At 45.4% G+C, this 19,260-nt stretch overlaps 1 protein-coding gene across 1 annotated transcript; it reads left to right on the forward strand.

The window, feature by feature from the left end:
- Positions 1-5: 5 nt before the first annotated feature.
- On the forward strand, positions 6-18,328 carry WDR3 (WD repeat domain 3). The gene is made up of 26 exons (XM_021548902.3): positions 6-248; positions 1,573-1,782; positions 2,179-2,297; positions 3,204-3,282; positions 3,615-3,710; positions 4,182-4,295; positions 5,250-5,351; positions 5,474-5,571; positions 6,522-6,617; positions 6,916-7,146; positions 7,503-7,596; positions 7,914-8,015; positions 8,697-8,782; positions 9,207-9,342; positions 10,063-10,119; positions 10,754-10,854; positions 11,000-11,111; positions 11,227-11,361; positions 12,643-12,693; positions 12,908-12,973; positions 13,729-13,821; positions 14,360-14,407; positions 15,777-15,820; positions 16,318-16,446; positions 16,917-17,010; positions 17,639-18,328. Exons 1-26 carry the CDS (start codon positions 78-80, stop codon positions 17,792-17,794), a joined length of 2,820 nt encoding a protein of 939 aa, XP_021404577.2. The 5' UTR covers positions 6-77; the 3' UTR covers positions 17,795-18,328.
- Positions 18,329-19,260: the final 932 nt, after the last annotated feature.

Here is a 19,260-nt window from a genome sequence, read left to right on the forward strand (position 1 = left end):
GCGGCGGGCCCGAGCGCGGCTCCCGAGGCCATCGCGGCCCCTCCGCCTTCTCCTTCTCCGTCCTCCTCCCGCCCGCCATGGGCCTGACGCGGCAGTACCTGCGCTACGAGCCCGCCGCGCTCTTCGGGCTGGTGGCCAGCGCCAGGGCCGGCGTGGCCTTCGTGGCGCTGCGCGGCGAGCGGGGCCGCTACGCGGCCGTGCCGGCTTGCGAGCACGTGTTCGTGTGGGACACAAGGAAAGGAGAGAAGGTGGGAGCCGGGATGCGGGGCAGGGCCGGCGTGAGGGGCTTTTGGCCGCCAGAACTGAAGCGATTCGCGTTAGCGGGTGGCGTGTGGAGGGAAGCGACACGTGCGCAGCATCCCCGCCTCTGGGGAAGGGTGAGCGCGGCGTGAATGAGGTTAGGTTATGCGCCGAGTCTGCAGCTCTGGCTGCCTCCTGGCCCAAAGTGCTGGTGTCTTCCAGTGCTCTGGTCACTGGACTAAAAGGATTCTGCATCGCGTTGCCTTTTGAGTAGTCCAAAATATACTGCAGTGTTGGATGCTTACAAGAAAGTCTTGCTAGTTTCTAGAAGGTCGTTGGTTATTTCTGTTTAAGGGATTTATAAGGGTTGCATTTGTTGAAATCCAACAGATATCACCAGCACACACAGAACGGAGGAGGCTGTGGATGATTTGAATGATCTGGAATACAGCAACACTCATCTTTTTTTTTTGGTAGTAACTTGTAGCCATCAGTTGTTACAGGGAGTGGTGCTCTGCTCTGCTCTTACTGTGAGAGTAATTTATTTTATCTCGACTTGGTCTTAAAATAAATCTCCCTGTAGATCCCTTGAGATTTGCATCAGGACCTCAGTTGTGGAAGAGTAATTGCTGTCACAATAACTGGAAAGCTGCTCCCGGTTTAGCTGTTTGTTTGAATGTTCTTGGACAATTCAGGGATGTCATAGAATTTGTGTTTTGGCTGTGGAACTGGGCATTCCTTGTAAAAGTTGTATCCCATGGGGAGGTTGTGAACTGTAACTTTGAGGATTTTGCCACATACTGTCTCCTGTGAGATTCAGAAATCAGTGTAAGTACTACTGTCCACTACAGACTGAAATCTGGTTTTGTTTCACAGCCTCTGGAGTGCTGACTGCGGGTATGTTGTTCTGGAGATGTTTTCATGATTCTCAAGTTCTTGTGCAGTCTGTGGAAGAGCTGCTCTGTCCTATACCTGAGAAAGGCCAGGCAAGAGAGGATGGAGTCAGGAAGAAACTTTCCAACTTTTACCCTCTTGATCTTTGGTTCATAATATGTGGGGGCAGAAATTTATGTGGGGGCAGGTTCTGAGTTCCAGGATTCGCTCTGCACCCATTTCCTGAGAAACTGCTTCCCTTCTAGCTGCTGTTTGCCTTGGAAAATGGGGTTATTATGATACTGTATTTGGAGGAGGACGTTGAAAAATTAATTTATTAAGTGGCCAAAGTGCTCAGTTGGAAATTCAGGAGAAGAATAGACTATATTCTCTGCAACTATCTGACTCTGACATGTCATTTATCAACATTATACATGTTTTGTCTCCTAAAAATTGCAGGTTCTTATCCTTAAGGGTCTCAAGCAGCAAGTCAGTTGCCTCTGCCCCTCTCCAGATGGGTTGCACCTGGCTGTTGGGTATGAAGATGGAGCAATCCGTGTCTTCAACCTCCTAAGTGGAGAATCAACTATCACTTTCAATGGGCACAGGGCTGCAGTGACAGCCCTGCAGTACGACCACCTGGGTGGCAGGCTGGTGTCTGGCTCGAAGGTGAGGCTTTGACATCTGGAGCATGACCCTTTCACAGAGATGCCCCATGGGGAAGGCTGACCTACACTGAGATGTTCAGTATTTTAAGTGTGGCCTCTGCCCATAGCCAGAGGATGGCAGTGAGAGGAGCTGGGGGAGCAGCAGGGGCTGCAGGCAGGAGTAGGGCACTGGTAGAGCTGTTAAAGTGAAGAATCTTGTCATAGCAAAAGTTTCTCAAGCTGGGACAATGGTACATTTGTCAGTCTGACAGCACCTCTGGGGAAGCAGTGTCACTTGCATTAATCATGTTTGTGATTCAGAGTGAGAAAGTGTGCTCTCAGGTAATCTTTTCAGTCTCATGGCAGAAGTTTTGCAGAGACAAGGGCCAGTGCCATGGAGATGCTCTTTCCGTTCCAGGATACAGAAGTCATTGTGTGGGATGTCATCAATGAGAGTGGCCTGTACCGGCTGAGGGGACACAAGGATGTCATCACTCAAGTCCTTTTCTTGAAGGAGAAAAACTTGTTGATCACTTGGTGAGTTAGACTAAGAGAAATAGTTGATCAGGAAAGCAGGCATGGTTGTACTTGCAATTTAGACGTTCTGTGTACTACAGCCATTTGTATTTTCCTTCTTGTCTTGTGGTATCTCAGACCCACCAGCATCTTTGAATATAATTTTGTCACATCCACGTATTTAAGTCTGGTAATAGAGCAATACTGAAAAAAAGTTATTGGAAAAGAGTTTGATGTGTTGGTAAGTCCATCAACTTAAAATTATTGTAACAAAGAATTGTCATAACATGTTCATTATGTATGTAGCAGTTTTTGGGGTTTATTTTGCTTATCTTGAAGAATTAAGCAGACTTACTTTCTGTATATACAATTGACACAGCAGTGTGACAGAAAAATTGCTTTCTTGTAAGCTGTAAATACACAAATTAATTAAAAGATGATAGGGTGTTTTTTGGCTGATTTTAAGGTATTCAACTAAATGAACTGCAAGTTGTCTGAGTCCCTTTAATAATAAATAGTTAACAAGAGATATTCTTGCTGAAATATCCATCACTAATTTTTTTATTTTTTAATGTGCCATTTACTAGCTTAATAGAAAAGTGCATGCAGTCAGTTCAGTTTAGAAGTAAAACAACTAATTTTGCCTTTTTCAGATGGAAAAAATAGTATTTTTTTGTTGTTGTTTGGTAGATGATACCCATTTCTTAATGCAATTTCAAATATTTGCAGGTCCGCTTCAGTGACTTGAGAAGTATCTTTTTGCAGCATGGCTGTGCCTTTTATGTTTGGCTTGCAAAATTCAATGTTTGAGCAGCTGCTCTGTGATGCATTCTGACATGCTTTAGATTTTTTTGTATTTCTACTACTTAGAAAAATGTTGAGCTCTGGAGTCTTTTCTCATGTCTGAGTTTTTCTTCTTTGTTCCAGTGCCAAGGACACACTAGTGAAATGGTGGGACCTGGACACCCAGCACTGCTTCAAAACTCTGGTTGGACACCGAGCTGAGGTAAAAAGAGGATGTGTGGAAATGCTGGGCTGGAGGAACTTGGAATGTATTGGCTCGCTGTAGGCTTTCCTTGCTTTCAGGAGTTGTAAGCTGGCACCATCATACAGTTTACTTTCATTAGGCTTTAGGAGTGAGCAAATGAGAAATTTCCAGACATTCCAAGAGCTGTCATCACAGGCATTGGGTGACAATACCCATGCACATGTCCTCAGAGGAGGTCCCAGCTGGGTCCATTCTCTATTTAGTTGCTGTTTAAATAGGTCATTTAAAGATGCTGTGCTTTTTTAATGATAGTTAAGGGAGTCAGTTCCTCACATTGTGCCTCTGGACAGGTCTGGGGGATGGCTTTGCTGTCCAAAGAGAAGCGTCTGATCACTGGGAGCGCTGACAGTGAGCTGAGGGTGTGGGATCTCACGTACATCCAGGAGGTAAGGCATTCCCTCTGTAACCCTTCAGCCCCCCTGCCCAGCTGCTTGTCTTTGAACTGAGAAGGAACTGGAACATGTTCATATCTGATGGATGTTCTGGGAAACAGTCAAGGCAATGTCTTTGCTATCTGAGGGGTCCACAAGTTGCTCACAGGATGGGCTTTGCTGTTTCCTATGTTTTGCACTTTCAAGTGAAGCTTGAAATGAAATTCCAGAATGAGATTTCCACAGGGTGTCAGATCTTCCTGCCTTCTGACTTACAGCTGAGGAAGACAGCCTTGTGGGTGGATGATAGCCATAGGGGCACATGGAGTGCTTGGTACCTACAGGAATTCTGTAGGACCAGTGTATGCTAATCAGTTGTATCTCCAGGGAAATGAAGTGTGAGCCAGCAACTACAACAATATAGCTCTTGAGGTTTAAGGTACTCCTTTTCTCCTTTTCTGTTTTTTTTTTTTTTCCTGTGAGCAGGTAAAAGATCACGATGAACCAGAATTCAAGAAAAGCAAAGGGTCTTCTTTACCTGGAGCAGAAGAAAACAACGAAGAAGATGAGACCTTAGAGGTGGATGAGCATCCTGAGGAGGTAAGATCAGTTTTCCATGCTGTCTCTGAGCTGGTGTATCTAACCCCATTTGTGTGGTTTTATATCCTTAGTGTCATATGTAGCCTGTTTGGGAAAATGTGATAATTCTTGTCTTGTTCCATGATTACTTCCTCAGCAGCAGATGCTGCATCATCTACCTGCAAAACATCTGCAGAAGTATGTGTGCCAAAACATCCACAGATTTATTCTCCACTGACAGTTTTTCTTTCCTTTCTATTTGAGAAGGACTAGCAAATGTATAAATTTAAAAAGTGCTAATAGAGCTCTTTGATCAAACATCACAGAAATAAAATAGTTCCTTGCTGGTTTGCAGCTGCTGAGTTCAGTACTGTTGCTCAGCCTTGGAGAAACTGAGAGGTTAGAGTTGCACTGTATTGAAATACGGTGCGAGATTGGATTGCAGAAAGCCATTCCCACTTGTGCTGCTGCTGGAGACTTTACTGAATCTGTCTTTCTGGTAGAACTTTCTGGGGTACTGCTCAGATCTCAGGCTGCTTGTAGTTGTGGTAGATACCTGACTTTGTTAATTAATTTTCCAGCTTACTCTCCAGAGGATTTATCTCCCTTCAATGCCCTGTTTAAGAGTCTCTGTTCTCAGCTTCTCTGCCTCTTGACTGAGTTCTGCTGCCTCTATAGCATAAAAAATCAGATCTGTCTCTTAAATGGCTAGGGTTTGCCAAAAAAAATTAACTTATTCTTCCACTTAGACTGCCAATGATTGTTTTCAGCTGAAGTGCAACTAAACACTAGGAGATAAGCTTGTAGCTCACACAGCTTGTTTTGTCCCTTTATTATCCTTACTAGCTGTTCTGCCAGGACCCTTTAGGTTCATTTCCCACTCTGCCTTGACTTTTCTTGTCAGCAGGTTTCTTGAGTTTGCTTGAAAAGATCATTTGACCTTTCAGACCCAAGTTTGTTTCTCTTTCCCTGTAGCGCATTGTTAAGTGCAGCAAAGTTGGATCCATCATGCGGGAAGGGAGAGACCGAGTGGTGACTCTTGGCACAGACCGGATGGGCAAGTTTTTGGCCTGCCACGTGAGTAATGGGGGCCTCTGCTACTGAAGAGATGTAGAGGAGGCTGGTAAAGACCTTGGATACTTTCTGTAAGGGCCAGCCAGGGCTTTGCAAACCTTTGAATTTGTCTATTCTGACTCTAGGGAACAGACACTGTTCTGGAAGTGTTCTCTGTCCTTTCTGAAGAGGAAATCCAAAAGAAATTGGAAAAGAAATTGAAGAAAGCAAGGAAAAAAGCCAAGTAAGTAATTTCTTGGATGATGAAGGCTCCAGAAGGCTCTAGAAAAGCTCTTCAGTAGCATTACACAGTGGTTGAACTCTGAGCTTCTGGCCATTCTCTTTGTGCTAGCTGTTGTATTTTCATCTTTCTGTAAATCCTTGGTGCTTGTCTGAGCAGCACTGCTCCCAGAGGCTAAGGAAATACCTTTCTTTCTGAGTCTTCCCTCTGAAAAAAGAAAGTTAAAGTGTGCAAAGAAATGGATATAAAATGGGTTTTTCAGAACTGCTCAGCTCTACCTGACATTCATATTTATACTGCTTGGTGCATCAAAATAAGGTCTTGGTAGACAATGCAGGAATGAGAGTTTCATCTGAGAAGTCACAGAGAATCTTTTCCTGTTTTACAGGACAGACTTCTTTTTTTTTACACAGACTTCTTTTCCTGTTTTACAGCAGACAGAGATACAGCTGAGAGTTCCCATGATGGTTACTCTGTGTTATATGTCTCTGTGTATCCTGGCACTTAACAGGTGCCTCAGAACAGCCCTTAGGGAGAGGCCTGGTTCCAGGGTAGAAACTAAAGCACAGGGTATCTGTGCAAATCTGTAAATGTGGACATCTGCAAATCTGGAAATGCATTTTGGCAATGGCTGAGAGCTTTTGGTGAGTGATAGGAGATGAGCAGAAGCTGGTCTTGCTCTCAAATATAGCTTCTGTTCCCTGTTTCTGTATCCATCTTGTGTTTAGGCTCCAGAGGAGGAGGTATTTTTAGGACAGTTTGTGTCTTTAGTAGTTTGCATACTGGCATGAACTTCACTGTCCAACCTTCACTGTCCCTATTCTTAAATGTGGATAAGAGGAAAGTTGTTTTCAGCAGGCTAAGTGGTTTCCTTGTGTTTTCTGTATTGCTATGTTAGTTTGTGTTGGCTGTGCTGGGTTATTTGACTCTCCTCCATTATCTGACATTTCCAGACAGAACTCTGAAGAGGAGCCTGAAAGGAGTGTGGAGCTGAGCCTGCAGGAAGAGATTCAGCGGGTCACTAATGTCAAAGCTTCTTCTAAAATCAAGTGAGTGGAAAGCCTTTTGTAGAGTCTGATGAGTGGTTATGCAGCTACCTGGGGAGAACTCTGTATGGCTCAGTGCAGGCAGAGGTGGAAGAAGTTTCCCCCTCAACATATGTTTAGCTTAGAGCTGGGGTGAGGCCTACCATGGTTTCCAGTCCATTCACACCTGTGTGTCTCTGTGTGCACTTGCTTGTTGGATATGCCCTGTCTATATTCCTCTTAGTTGTTCTTCATAATTGATCCCTCCAACACTTTGTCTTATTACCCCTGTGTACAGCTCTGATTTTGTCTAATCAAACAGGTCATTTGACTTGATTCTCTCTCCAAAAGGAGAGCTGAAGATGGTACTGCTGCTCCAGAACAATATCATTGAATTGTACAACCTGGACCTGTCAGCACAAGTGACCCAGGCTGTCCGTGTGTCCAGGATAACCATTGGAGGCCACCGCAGTGATGTCAGGACATTGGCTTTTAGCTCTGACAACATTGCCATCCTCTCAGCAGCTGCAGAGTCTGTGAAGATTTGGAACAGGTATGCAGTCTGGTTGTGTCAGTCTCCCAGAGTTGAGGGATGCTTGTTAAGAAAGGCAGTGATAAGAAAGAGAGGACAGTGGAATGAGATAAAGCAGTAAATGAAGTAAAGGAAGCAAATAGAAAATTATTTTTCTTTTTTCCTTATTAGGTCATGATGGTGGACATGTGGCATGTTTTTATGGGAAACTTTGTTAGCAGTGTTGCTGGGTGGTGTTTGTGTCAATAGGATGGTGGTGGCTTATCTTTGGACCCCAGTTGAAAGACAGCTATGGTTAGAGACCACACAGGAGCATGTCTCACTGAGCAGGCCACATTGTGTGTGATAAGGGATTTTGGGCTCTGCTTTGTCCACAGGTCAACCTTGCAGTGCATCCGGACCATGGAGTGCGAGTACGCGCTCTGCTCGCTCTTTGTCCCCGGAGATCGGCAGGTCATCATTGGGACCAAGGTGAGGAGTGGCCCTCTGACTCCAGACTTCCCAGGTCTGGGAATGTGTTAGACTACTAAGGCAGCCTCACAGAAGATGCATTGCCTCTCCTTGGAGCACTGCTCTGTTCCCAGAGTCATTACAGAACTCTTGTGGCTTGAGGTGGAAAGCAGGGTGGAGCTTTGGGAAGGCCCTGATGGAGATCAGGAGTTTGGCCATCTGTGTGTAACAGCCACCTAATGAAGCTGGGGGCATGGGTGGCAGGGAGCTTTCTGCCAGGAACTGTCATGAGTTGTGAGCAGAGGCTGATTCTTCCTCTGTGATGTCTTTCTCCCCAGACAGGGAAGTTGCAGCTGTATGACCTGGCTTCTGGCAGTCTGATAGAGACACTTGATGCTCATGACGGGGCAGTGTGGTCTATTGCTCTTTCACCAGACCAGGTAACTTAGCCACCCTTAAAAGTATCATCTGCACATATTTTAATGTAATTCCTTCCTGAAGTACTGTTTGCACCATGGAATTTATTTTGCACCACATGCTTTGTTCCATGGAAGCATGGAGCCCCTCATCCTCAGAGGTGGAGAATGCAGTTGATACTGTCTAATAACTTTATAGTGGAATCAAAACTATAGCAAGAAATAATCTGCCTGAAATTCATCCACCCTACAGATGAAAACATATGGGATAGATTTTACCCTCCTTCTTAATGTAAAATGTTGAACTGCTGTTCCTTTAGAAGGCTCTGTTGCAGGGTGGTGGTCAGTTGTGTGTTATCCAGTAACAGTGAGAGTCTCAAGCTGCTCACAAATCAAAAGCATATTGTTAGCTGCAGCTGAGATGACTGCTTTCCGTCCCAAAGTTTCAATCCAGGTTTTGTTTTACATTTGGGGTCTTTGTCTTAGACCTCCAAAATAAGCTAGAGCTTTTGAAATTGTTTTTGTTTCTCAGGCAATGTGTGTTCTAACCAGAGGAAGTGCTCCTGATGGTATCCACTTAATCATTAATGGTGTAGGAAAGTGGGACATTTCAAAAACTTCCTCTGTGTTGGCAATTCCTTGCTGTAGACTTTCTCTGGGTGATAGGAACTCGTTTCACAGCAACTATTTTGTTTTCCCCTACAGCATGGCTTTGTGACAGGAGGTGCTGATAAATGTGTCAAGTTCTGGGAGTTTGAGCTTGTGAAGGATGAGAGCAGTGTTCAGAAAAGGTGAGAAGATAAACCTTGTGTTATTGTTGTTGATGGGTGCTTTGGCCTTGGCTCTGCACAGCAAGAACTGCCCATGCCATCTGTATAGAACACATGGAGGAGAGTGTGAGCTCAGTGCAGTTTTGTGGAGACCTGAGCTTAGCTGGAGGATGGCACTTGTCTCATTCTGATCCTTTTTTGTGTGTTTTGTGTGTGTGAGTTTAGTGTTTATAGGCTGGGCCTGCAGATCTTTACTGTAATGTAGCAGTGAAGTTCATCAGCCCGCCCAGAGCCTGCTTATTTCCAGTCCTGTCATAGTGAGGAATGAGGTGCTGCATGTTAGAATTCACTTTTTTTCCCAGGGTACAGTGTGGCACTTGTATCTATTTTTCTTCCTAGTTTTTTTTGCTTGGGCCAACGGTTGTTTTTATCCTCTTGTTGTCAGGCTTTCCATGAAGCATGTGCGTGTTTTACAGCTGGATGAAGACGTGCTCTGTGTGCGGTACAGCCCCAACCAGAAGCTGCTGGCTGTCTCTTTACTGGATTGCACTGTGAAGGTTTTCTACGTTGACACACTCAAGGTGCATGACCAAATGAGCTGTGAGGCTGTGCAGGAAGGGATGTAACTGTAGCCTGCAAAATCAGGAATACAAAGAAAAAAGTGTCTGCTTTATGTGGAACATGCATCCTCCTTCAGGGGCCTGTTTGCTGGCAAACCTGACAGAACCATTGTTGTTCCACACTGGGAGCTGGAAGATCCATTTTTCATTTAAAAAGTGTTCTGAGCCTGCATGCAGGTGGCAAGGTTCATTCTAAACCCTGCAGATGTGGTGGTACTCCAGATCTGTCAGGCACCGTGAAGGTGGAAAGGAGTGTGTCTCACATGGTGTTAAATAGGGCATGTCAGAGGCAAAGCCTGTGAGAGGAGAACCTTCCTTGTGAGCAGTGTGTGGTGGATTTGTGAGCTGTGTATTAGCATGTGAATGTTAGGGAGTGACATAAGACAGATTGGTGCTGATAGTTATGTGGAGAGAAACAGGAATCAACTCCAGTGATACTGGTGATTGGCACCAGAGTTAGCTAGAGAGCCAACAGAGCTAGTTCAGTTTGCTTGGCTACTTCCACCTTCTCAATTCTGCCCTCATGGCCCTGCTGCTAGCTAGCATTGTTCAGGGCAAGAATGAAAGTGAGGCAGTGTTAGAAAAACAGCTTCTGAAGCAGAGCAGAAGTAGCTTGGAGCTTGAGATTTTCACACCTCTGTACCCAGCATGCCTAACTGAGTCATCTTCCTTCTGCTTCAGTTTTTCCTTTCTCTCTATGGACACAAGCTGCCAGTGCTGTGTATGGACATCTGCTATGTAAGTAACATTAGGGCTGTGTAATGTGGGACTGTGGTGATATGGATGAGTGTGAGAGCCTCTGCTGGCATCAAGACCTCTAGGATAATGCTTGCTTGTGACCTCCTTGCTCCTGACTTAGCAGTTTCTGGGTGGGACACAGCAAGCCCCTTATTCTGCAGTCCTGTGCTCACTGGAAGGGCTATTAGAGTTGGGGTCATGATAGAACTGACCCTGGGGCATTTTGTGAGTGAGTGGAAATCAAAATGCTGTCAATGTCCCTTACACTCATTGTGACAGGTACAGCCTGCTTTCTGCTTAAGTTACTGTGTGAGAGGAGCCTGAATTGTTAGTGGGAGCAGAGGGCAGGTGCTGAGAGGAAGCAGCCTCTTTGTGCCTCTTCATTCTGGGGCTGCATCTTGCTCTGAGGTATCTTTGGGATGAGGCTCATTGAAAACCAAGAAGAATGTCAGGATATAACCAAATACCTGCAGAGGGCCAGAGTGCTGTCAGTTGGCTGTGCCAGTACCAGAGCATGGGCCACTGGGGAGGAGGTGGAGGGATCAGGAGGCCAGGTGTCTGCCTACTCAGCAGTGCAGAGTCACTGGGTTAGCAGCAGTTCCCCACACCCTCCTCTCTCTTTGTTGCTCTCTAGGATGGAACTCTAATTGCAACTGGCTCTGCTGACAGGAATGTGAAGATTTGGGGCTTGGATTTTGGTGACTGTCACCGTTCTCTCTTTGCCCATGATGACAGGTTAGTCAAATCCTACATCATCTTTGGACTGTGGACTTGTCTTCAAGGAGTTGTGATCCAGCAATAATCCTTTTATCCAGCATAGAGCAGGAGGAGTTCTGCAGTGTTCCCCAAGTGGGTAAATTTGAGCCTTTTTCTCTTCCAGTGTGATGTATCTGCAGTTTGTGCCCAAATCCCATCTCTTCTTCACGGCTGGGAAGGACAGCAAGATTAAGCAGTGGGATGCAGATAAATTTGAACATATCCAGACACTGGAGGTAGGAAGTCTTGGCATCTGTTGAAAGGAAGCAATATCCCTGCATGAGCAGGATTTTTCCTCAGGGCTGGAAACTGGGTGATGTTAATGTCAGAGCTCTTTTGTCATCTATGCAGGGGCATCACCAGGAGGTTTGGTGTTTGGCTCTCAGTCCCAATGGAGACTATGTGGTGTCAGCGTCCCATGACAAGTCTCTGCGCCTCTGGGAAAGGACAAGGGAGCCACTGATTCTGGAGGAGGAGAGGGAGATGGTGAGAGTTGTATCTTTGCTACCAAAACCAACTTCCAGACCTTTTTTTTTTGTTGGTCTTTAGTGTCTTTCTATAGGTCTGTTGCTTACAGTCTTTGACATTCTCATGTGTGCCTTTCAGCATAAGTGTGTTTGGGAGGCAGTTCAGCAGGTGGCTGATGTGGAGGGCTGGAGAGCACTGCTCCTGTTAAATGCAGTTTGTCCCTTTTCCAACTGTGAGAGGTCTGTTCTGTCTCAGTAGCAGGCCCCAGAAGTTGGGGATGTTGGAAGAAGCCCCTCCTATTCCATTTAAGCATGTATTGGGAGCAATCATAGATTCAGAAGGACTTCAATAGGAAGGAAAGTCTGGAGGTCTCAAGTCCAACCCCTTGCTCACTGCAGGATGATCTTAAAACTATCAGACTGTTTAGAGACTTGTCTTCTTACACTGACATCTCCAAGGAAATAGATTTTCCACTCTGTCTGAGCACCTGTTCCAGTATTGAGCTGCCATTGGGGTTGGCTGATGTGTTTATTTCATGTATCCAATTAGAGGTTCCCTTGGAACAATTTGTAACTCTTTTTGCTGGATCCCTCAGCAGAACCTGTTTCTGTCGCCCCTTCCTAAGGCAGTTCTCAAACCATGGTCTGGGGTTGTGGGGGGATGCAGAAATGCAGAAGCAGGAGGGGATGAGAAACCTGCAATAGATGTTTGGGTTTTTTAAATCCCAGCCTGTTTGCAAGAGCTGACCCACACATTGTACCTTGATGCTCTGTGTTTGGTAAAAGGAGAGATAAAGATAGCTCTTTTCCAGATTCCAGAAAAGTTTGTTTTGGGTCAAGTTTGAATAGCGAGGTGGCATGAATACATGAGTAGTGAACTATGCATAACATAATTGGTACCCTTTTGTGTGAGAGATGGTAGACCAGAGCCTTTCCTTTTGCAGCCCAGGACAACCCTGGGACGTTTCTAGATTTATTCCCTATGTGTTGTGTGGCTGGTGAAAGGTGTGGTGCTGAACTGTGATGTCTGTCTCAGCTTGGTGGAATCCTGAAGGGCTGTTCCTGCACCCTGAGCAGAGACCTGGATTTCTTTCTCTGTGGGAGATTCTAGAGTTCACTGTGGGGTTGGGACCAGGGACAAATGGGCATTTTGCCATTGGCATTGTTGGACTCTGCTGATGGGTTGTGGTTTTGCAATGGGCTGCATGAAGTCCTCTAGGTTGTCTTGCTCAAATAGTCTGGAAGGGACTTGCACCCTTGCCTTACTGCTGTTAATATGTTGTGTTCTCATCCTCTGCAGCAACGAGAAGCTGATTATGAAGAGAGTGTGGCAAAGGAAGAACAGCCTGTGGTAAGTTGCACCATCTGAATGTGTGTCAGTCTGACTGTACAAACTCTGGAAAAACTATTTCTGTAAGAGGCATGGAAGAGGTATCAGGGAGAAAGGAACATTTTCTTTGAGGTGGTGCAGGAGGGAAGGGGGTGCTGAAGCTGTGGCTGCTCCATGGTGCAATTGGCTGTGGTGCTGTGGATGGAGCTGCAGCTCTGTATTTTGTATTTTGTAGGTGGCTGGAGAGAGGCAAGGAGAGACAGGGCTGGCAGGAAAGAAGACCATTGAAACCATCAAAGCGGTAAGGTGCTGTAAGGCTCTGCCAGCGTGGCTTTGTGCCTTACCAGTCTCTCAAGGGGGGGTTCTCATGGGGTCATAGCATCAGTTTGAAGAGTAACCTGTACTGTCACATAACGGCAGATTGCTCTTGCATGCAGAGGCAGTCTGTCCTGCTCAGGAGCCAACAGGGAGGGTTTTGACTTTGAAGAGTCACACATTCCTGAGAGGAATGAGGTGTGAGGTTCCTGTTGCTGCAGCTGCCTGCTGCATGTGGGACAGACAGAGCTGCTCTTACCCTCTGGGGTTTGCATCCCAAAGGAGCAAAAGGCAGCTGGGATGTTCTCAAGGCATTAGGCCTCTCCCTGAAGGGCTGTACAGTCCAGTGGGCATCTGTGGAAGGTGGAAATCTGTTGTGGTGCTTGACATGGGAGACATGTAGGGGTGGGTAATTCCATGGCTGCAGATTTCATTGGTTTGGTAATTTTCAGAGGAAATCCTTAATCTGAATAGTCAAAATGGCCTGACCCTGGCTCTGCTTGGTGGTCAAAGCAACAACTGAAGCTGCATTAGAGGGCACCCAGGGCAGTGGGGGAATGTGGATGGTCTGTGACATCTTCAGGTCATGACTTGTGTGTTCAGGCTAATGGAGTAAAGGTTATCAAGGGAGATGCCATGTGGTGCTCTGTGTCAGCACCTCTGCTTCCACCTCTATTTGTCCATCTGAGCTTTGTCCTGGCATGTTTGGTGTCACTGATGTGTTGTTCTTGTGCTGCACAGGCTGAGAGGATCATGGAAGCTATTGAGCTGTACAGAGAAGAGACTGCAAAACTAAAGGAACACAATGCCATATGCAAAGCTGCAGGAAAAGAGGTAAAAGACTGAGGAATGTAAAAATCCCAAGGTGTGTTGGGCATATCCTTCCAGCTCAGGTGGGAAGGGTTAGCATGAAGATAAAGTCAGGACAGCTGAAAACAGCAGATTATTTGGAGAACTAAATGGCACTGTGCTCTGGGGCATAATTAAGGGTGTGTTCTTTCCCATGATCTTAACGTTATAGCAGGATGTAAGTTTTGTCTGTAGAAGAGTGTGCTGCTCCAGGTTCATCCTCAAGCCTCATCTTTGCCTTCATTCCAACACTCCCTGCTAAATAAGAGGCTGTCATAGAAGTGGGAAAAGTGACAAGAAGTGGAAGAAAATTCATCCATATTTGAGTTAGTCATATACATCTGAGAATGAGATTGTCTGATGGCTTCAAATGAGGCCTTCAGCAACATTCTGAGAAGGGTGGAGGTGTGGGAATTGCAGGAAGACACTCAATAAAAGTTCTCTTCTACTGTGGGTAAAATTTGCTCCCAATATGCATTTATACACACACACCTGCCTCATTCTAACACATTCTGTTCTCCAGGTTCCCTTCCCTGTCAATCCCATTCTCCGTGCCTATGGAAATATTACAGTAAGTGGAATGCCCGGGCCACAGGCTGTAGCTGGAGTGGGGCTGATTGATTTGCTGGCTGAGCCAATATGCTGGGTTGCTGTGGGGAAGGACTGCTTCGTTCAACTTTTTTGGCTTGTGCAAAGTGAACATAAATTTAGGGTTTTCATGTTGATGGGTTTTTGTTTGTTTGGTTGGTTGGTTTTTTTGGTTATTTTTTAGTATCATACACATGTGTTATACAACCCTGATGGGAGCCATGACCTTATGATGTTCCTTATCATGAGCTTGGGGTTTACAGTCTTCTCCAAGATACAGAAAAGCTAGTTCAAACCTTTCCCAGGTTTATTTATGTGGTGTTGCTACAATTACTGTTTCTGTTCCTATTCCTGCAGAGTGTACACTGAGAAAATTCTGAATGGTAGTTCAATGCCCAAGTATTGCAGGCTAGATCTGGTGCCCTTTTTCATTCATGTCATACTACTGCACAACAGTTTTCACTGAATTCTGTGGATTTTTGACATATTAAAAAATACACAGACAAGGATGCATAGATTTCAGTGATAAATAAAAATCCACTACTCTGAGTAGCTTAGTTTTTGTTTTTGTGTTTATTCCAATGTGCACTCCTAGACTGTTTTTTAAGTACCCTTAGAGAGATCCTTGTTTTTTCACTCTCCCCTTTTCATGCAATCATTCAATGGTTTGGGTTGGATGTGACCTTAAAGATCATCTGGTTCCAACCCCTCTGCTCTGGGCAGGGACTAGGGACCCACTAGACCAGGTTGCTCAAAGGTGAATGTCAGTGCCAGATGGAGCAGCCTTTGTCTTCCTTCTAATTACCTGTAACCACCTTGCAAGAGCCCTTCTGACCCTTCCTCCATGATTATAGGTCTATTTAATTATAAGTTGGATAGACATAACAGAAGTGAATGAAATCTTATGACTTAGTAGTTAGAGGCACTTTCCCACTTCCCAGCTCTACTCTGGGGATCTTATCCCATCTGCCAAATGCTTCCAGCAGATGAACAGGAGTAGTAGGAATTATGTCTGGGACATGAATTTGTATAAGGCTTTTTATATATAATTTGTTCTACCAAGATTTTGTCTAATTTGTAAAAGATTCATTGACATGAATTGAGATTACTTAGTTGTCTCAATATAAATGAGATTTTTCACAATATTCTTCACCAGTGTAGAGTATCCTGAGAAAGCTGAGGTAGAGCCTCTGATTGAAGCTGAAGGGGTTTCCTCTTTGTTATATTCAGCTTGATGTGTGTGTCTCACAGGATGTCATGGTGTGTTTTTAACTGTGTGAAATGGACCTTAGGGCATGTTGGTCCCGGAATATTTCTTGTTAAGCAGGACTGGTGTCTTTCCTCTGTTGCAGCCTTCTGCCTATGTGCTGGAAGTTTTCAAGAAGGTCAAGTCAAGGTGAGTCCCAAGAGCTTCATTGCTGAACAGATTTGTGACTGAGTGTTGGGTTTCTAGGCCCAGGACTGGCTGGGATCTTTGAGTGGTCTCTCATGCAAGGTATGGGCAGTGCTAGAGAGCCTGGAGTCACTGTTCCCAGCAGCCTCTTTTGGAACATGCATGGAACTGGAGAATGGAAAGTGTTTCTTCCATGGGGAGTGTAGACTGAAGCTTCTGGATGTGGGTTGGCTGCTTGGAGATGTGCATGTATGTGAAGAGCAGTTTGGGGATGTTGAGGAGGGAAGGCTGTGTGCCTGCTCCCTGTGCCACAAGATGTCTGGGCAGTGCAGATGCAGGTGATCCAGTGCAGATGTGGGCAGTCATGGACCAGCTGTGAGAAATGCTTAGCACAGCTGAGTACCAGAACCCACCTGTGTGGATGTGTTTCCTGCTCATCTGTAGCAGTGTAATGGCTAATGGTAAGACTAATGCTTGTGTCCCTTTGCTTTTTCCCTCAGTGAGCTGGAAGAGTCTCTCCTGGTGCTGCCTTTCTCCTACGTCCCTGACCTGCTCAGACTTTTCAATGAATATATTCAGCAGGGCTCAGACGTTGAGCTTCTGTGCCGAGCTCTCCTCTTCCTGCTCAAGTGAGTCCTTTATCTGCCCAGACATATTTGGGCTTTCTTCTGAGTCTCTGGGCCTGAAACTCTTGGGAAGCATCCTTGGGAATAAAAGTGTGGTCTCTGCAGGAGATGAGGAATCTCTGCACCCACAGTGAATGGTGTGTGGGAATGAACTGCTTGGATGCAGAGTGCTGGCATGCCCAGCTGGGGTTGCTGATCCTGGTGGCCCAAGTCTCACTGGAATGAAAAGATCCCTCATCAAGTCTGACGAGGCACTGTTGGTGGCACAGAGTCACTGTAGAGCCTGTGTCCTCAGAAAGACCTTCCCCTTGGATCACTGTTAAACTTAAGAAAACAGCTTTTCCAGATAAATTTGTCCATGTGCAGTGCTGGTCTGGGAAAGACTAACTAAAAAAACCCCGTATGTCCAGAACATACAGAGGCTCAGGAGAGGGCCTTTGTATGTCTCTAATAACAGCCTGCTTCATTCCCAGGATACATTTTGGGCAGATCACAGGCAACCAGATGCTGGTGACAGTGATAGAAAATCTGAAGAAAACTACCATCTCCAGAGTCAGCGAGGCCCGGGTGAGTGTTGCACCCTCCCCTTTTCCAGGATGTAGAATAATGGGATGATACAATGTTTGTGAGCATGAGTTGTCTGTGGTGTCCAGTGGGGAAGTTGGCTGGGGGGGTCTGAGCTCATTTAAACCATACTCTTTTGCAAATAGTCTGCCTTTTCCTTATGTTCCTCCTCATGTGGGAATACCCAGTGGTGAGCTTAAATTTGTGCTCCCTGCCACATTTGCACTTCGTTTTCTGATACATGTGCTTGGATCTTGGCTTGCTAGTTTCTAAATATGTTGTAGGAGTTAAAGTAACTCCCTGCTTCTCTTGGGCTTTTCTTTGGGTACTATCTCAATGCAGACTGTGTATTTTCCCAGAGGAAGCTTCAGGTGCCTGCCAGCAGCTTGTCTTTTAGAAATATGGTGGATTATAGCTGCTCTTACGAGAGGACTGTGGGGAACTGAATGCAGGACTGGCTGTTCTCCTGGTCAGATGAAGTTTACATTTAGTTTACATTTAAAGTAATGTTGCTTTCTTTAAATCCTGTGTTTTCACCATCTCTTTTTAGAAGGGTGGTCAGTGCAGGACTCTCTTCCCCCTAACTAGCTTGGGATGTGCCTCACAGTGTGGTGCTGGTCTGTCTCTGCAGGATGTGCTGGGATTCAACATGGCAGGGCTCCAGTTCCTGAAGAGGGAGATTGAGGCCAAGGAGGAGGTGACATTTTTTGCTGATGCTACTGAACGCTTTGAGGAGAAGAAGAGAAAAAGGAAGAAGAAAGAAAAGATGGTTCTTACAGTGCTCTAGCATTTGTTGCCCAAGACCCAGAGCATCTGGATGGACTCATGTAACCTCACTGTTGACCATGGCAGTGTTCTTGTGGCTGAACATCTGTGATGATGTCCTGTGGCTGGGACAAAGTCTGTCCCCTCCACACGTGGTATAACCCAGCATGTAAACCCAGCTCAGAATGGTTGTCTCCGAGATGGACTCTCTAGGCTACTGCAGATGGATATCTTTGGACTTTTTCTGAGGTGGCTGTCAAAGGCACGTGCTCTTCCTCTAGTGGAATGCCTGTTAGAAATGGAGTTGATTTCTGGCAGCACTGATTCGGTGGAATCCAGCACACAGACTGCTGGTGAGACCATGCCTTTGTCCAGGATTAAAATCCTGGCAGGATTTTTCACTGACACCTGCTGGTGGCATGTGGCCTGTGGAAAAGGTCTGTGATTTCTGCTGAAGTGTGAGAACTTGAGCTACAGCCACTCACTCTTTAGTGGGACAGGGAGAAACATGGCTGCACTCTATTAAAGGCATATTTATATTTCCTTTGTGAGACAATTTTGTTTATAGTGTTTTGTCCTGGTATTTCTTTTGTAAATCCTCAGTTGCCTTGGCTTGTGCATCTGTTTTGAAAGGATTTTTTACAGAGTATAAAATCAGTGGGAGCAAATGAAAGGCCTGCCATCCCAGATCCTATTTTTCTGGAGGGCTGGCGGACCAAGTGTGAGAAGCCTGGAAGCCGCTTACTTGCTCCAGGCTTTAGAAATTGCACTGATTTGTTGCTATGTTGTATTTGTCCTGTGTCAGATAAAATTATTTATTTTCACAGTGGGGGCATTGAGGCAGAATGAAGTGAACAAGTCTCTGCTGCTGTTGTTACTAATTTATAGCACATGCTGTGTTTTTTTACCAGTGGTCAAGTCACTGGTTTGGGGGATATGGTGGAGGCTGCTCCTGGATACTTGCTGACTCTTGGGCTCATGTGTCTGATTTAGGTACTCAAAGCTGAACTTCCAAGTTGAATTTCCTGTGGATTTTTAGTTGCATCCCAGTTGTGGCTGACTGCTGTCTTTGACTCAGGTTGTCTATTACTAGCAATTATGCAAAAGGCCAGCAGTTCAGTTGGTCATTCTCTAGGCAGCACTTCAGGTGTAATAACCATACCTCAGTTGTTCGTATGTAACTTTGTCAGGGGATGATTGTTCACTTGCCTCTTCAGAGTCTGGGTAATTCACAGGAGCACATTGTGCTCCATTTCCAGGTGGCTTTCAGACTGTATAGAAATGGCAACCTTCATACAGCTCTGCCAATTGTTTCACTTGAATCACAAGTTTCATCCATATCTGGACAAATACAAAATTATAGGGGCACCCAGAAACAGCTGCATTCAAACATGTCTCTATCCTGACTTATGCTGTTCTGTTTCTTTATATTCTGTTCTTTTCCTTTACTACTCCCAAAATAGACCCTCAGGAATTATTAGGAGAAAG

The sequence above is a fragment of the Lonchura striata genome, chromosome 1 (genome assembly GCF_050655825.1).
Source record: "Lonchura striata isolate lonStrDom1 chromosome 1, ASM5065582v1, whole genome shotgun sequence".
In the NCBI taxonomy this organism is placed as follows: Eukaryota; Metazoa; Chordata; class Aves; order Passeriformes; family Estrildidae; genus Lonchura; species Lonchura striata.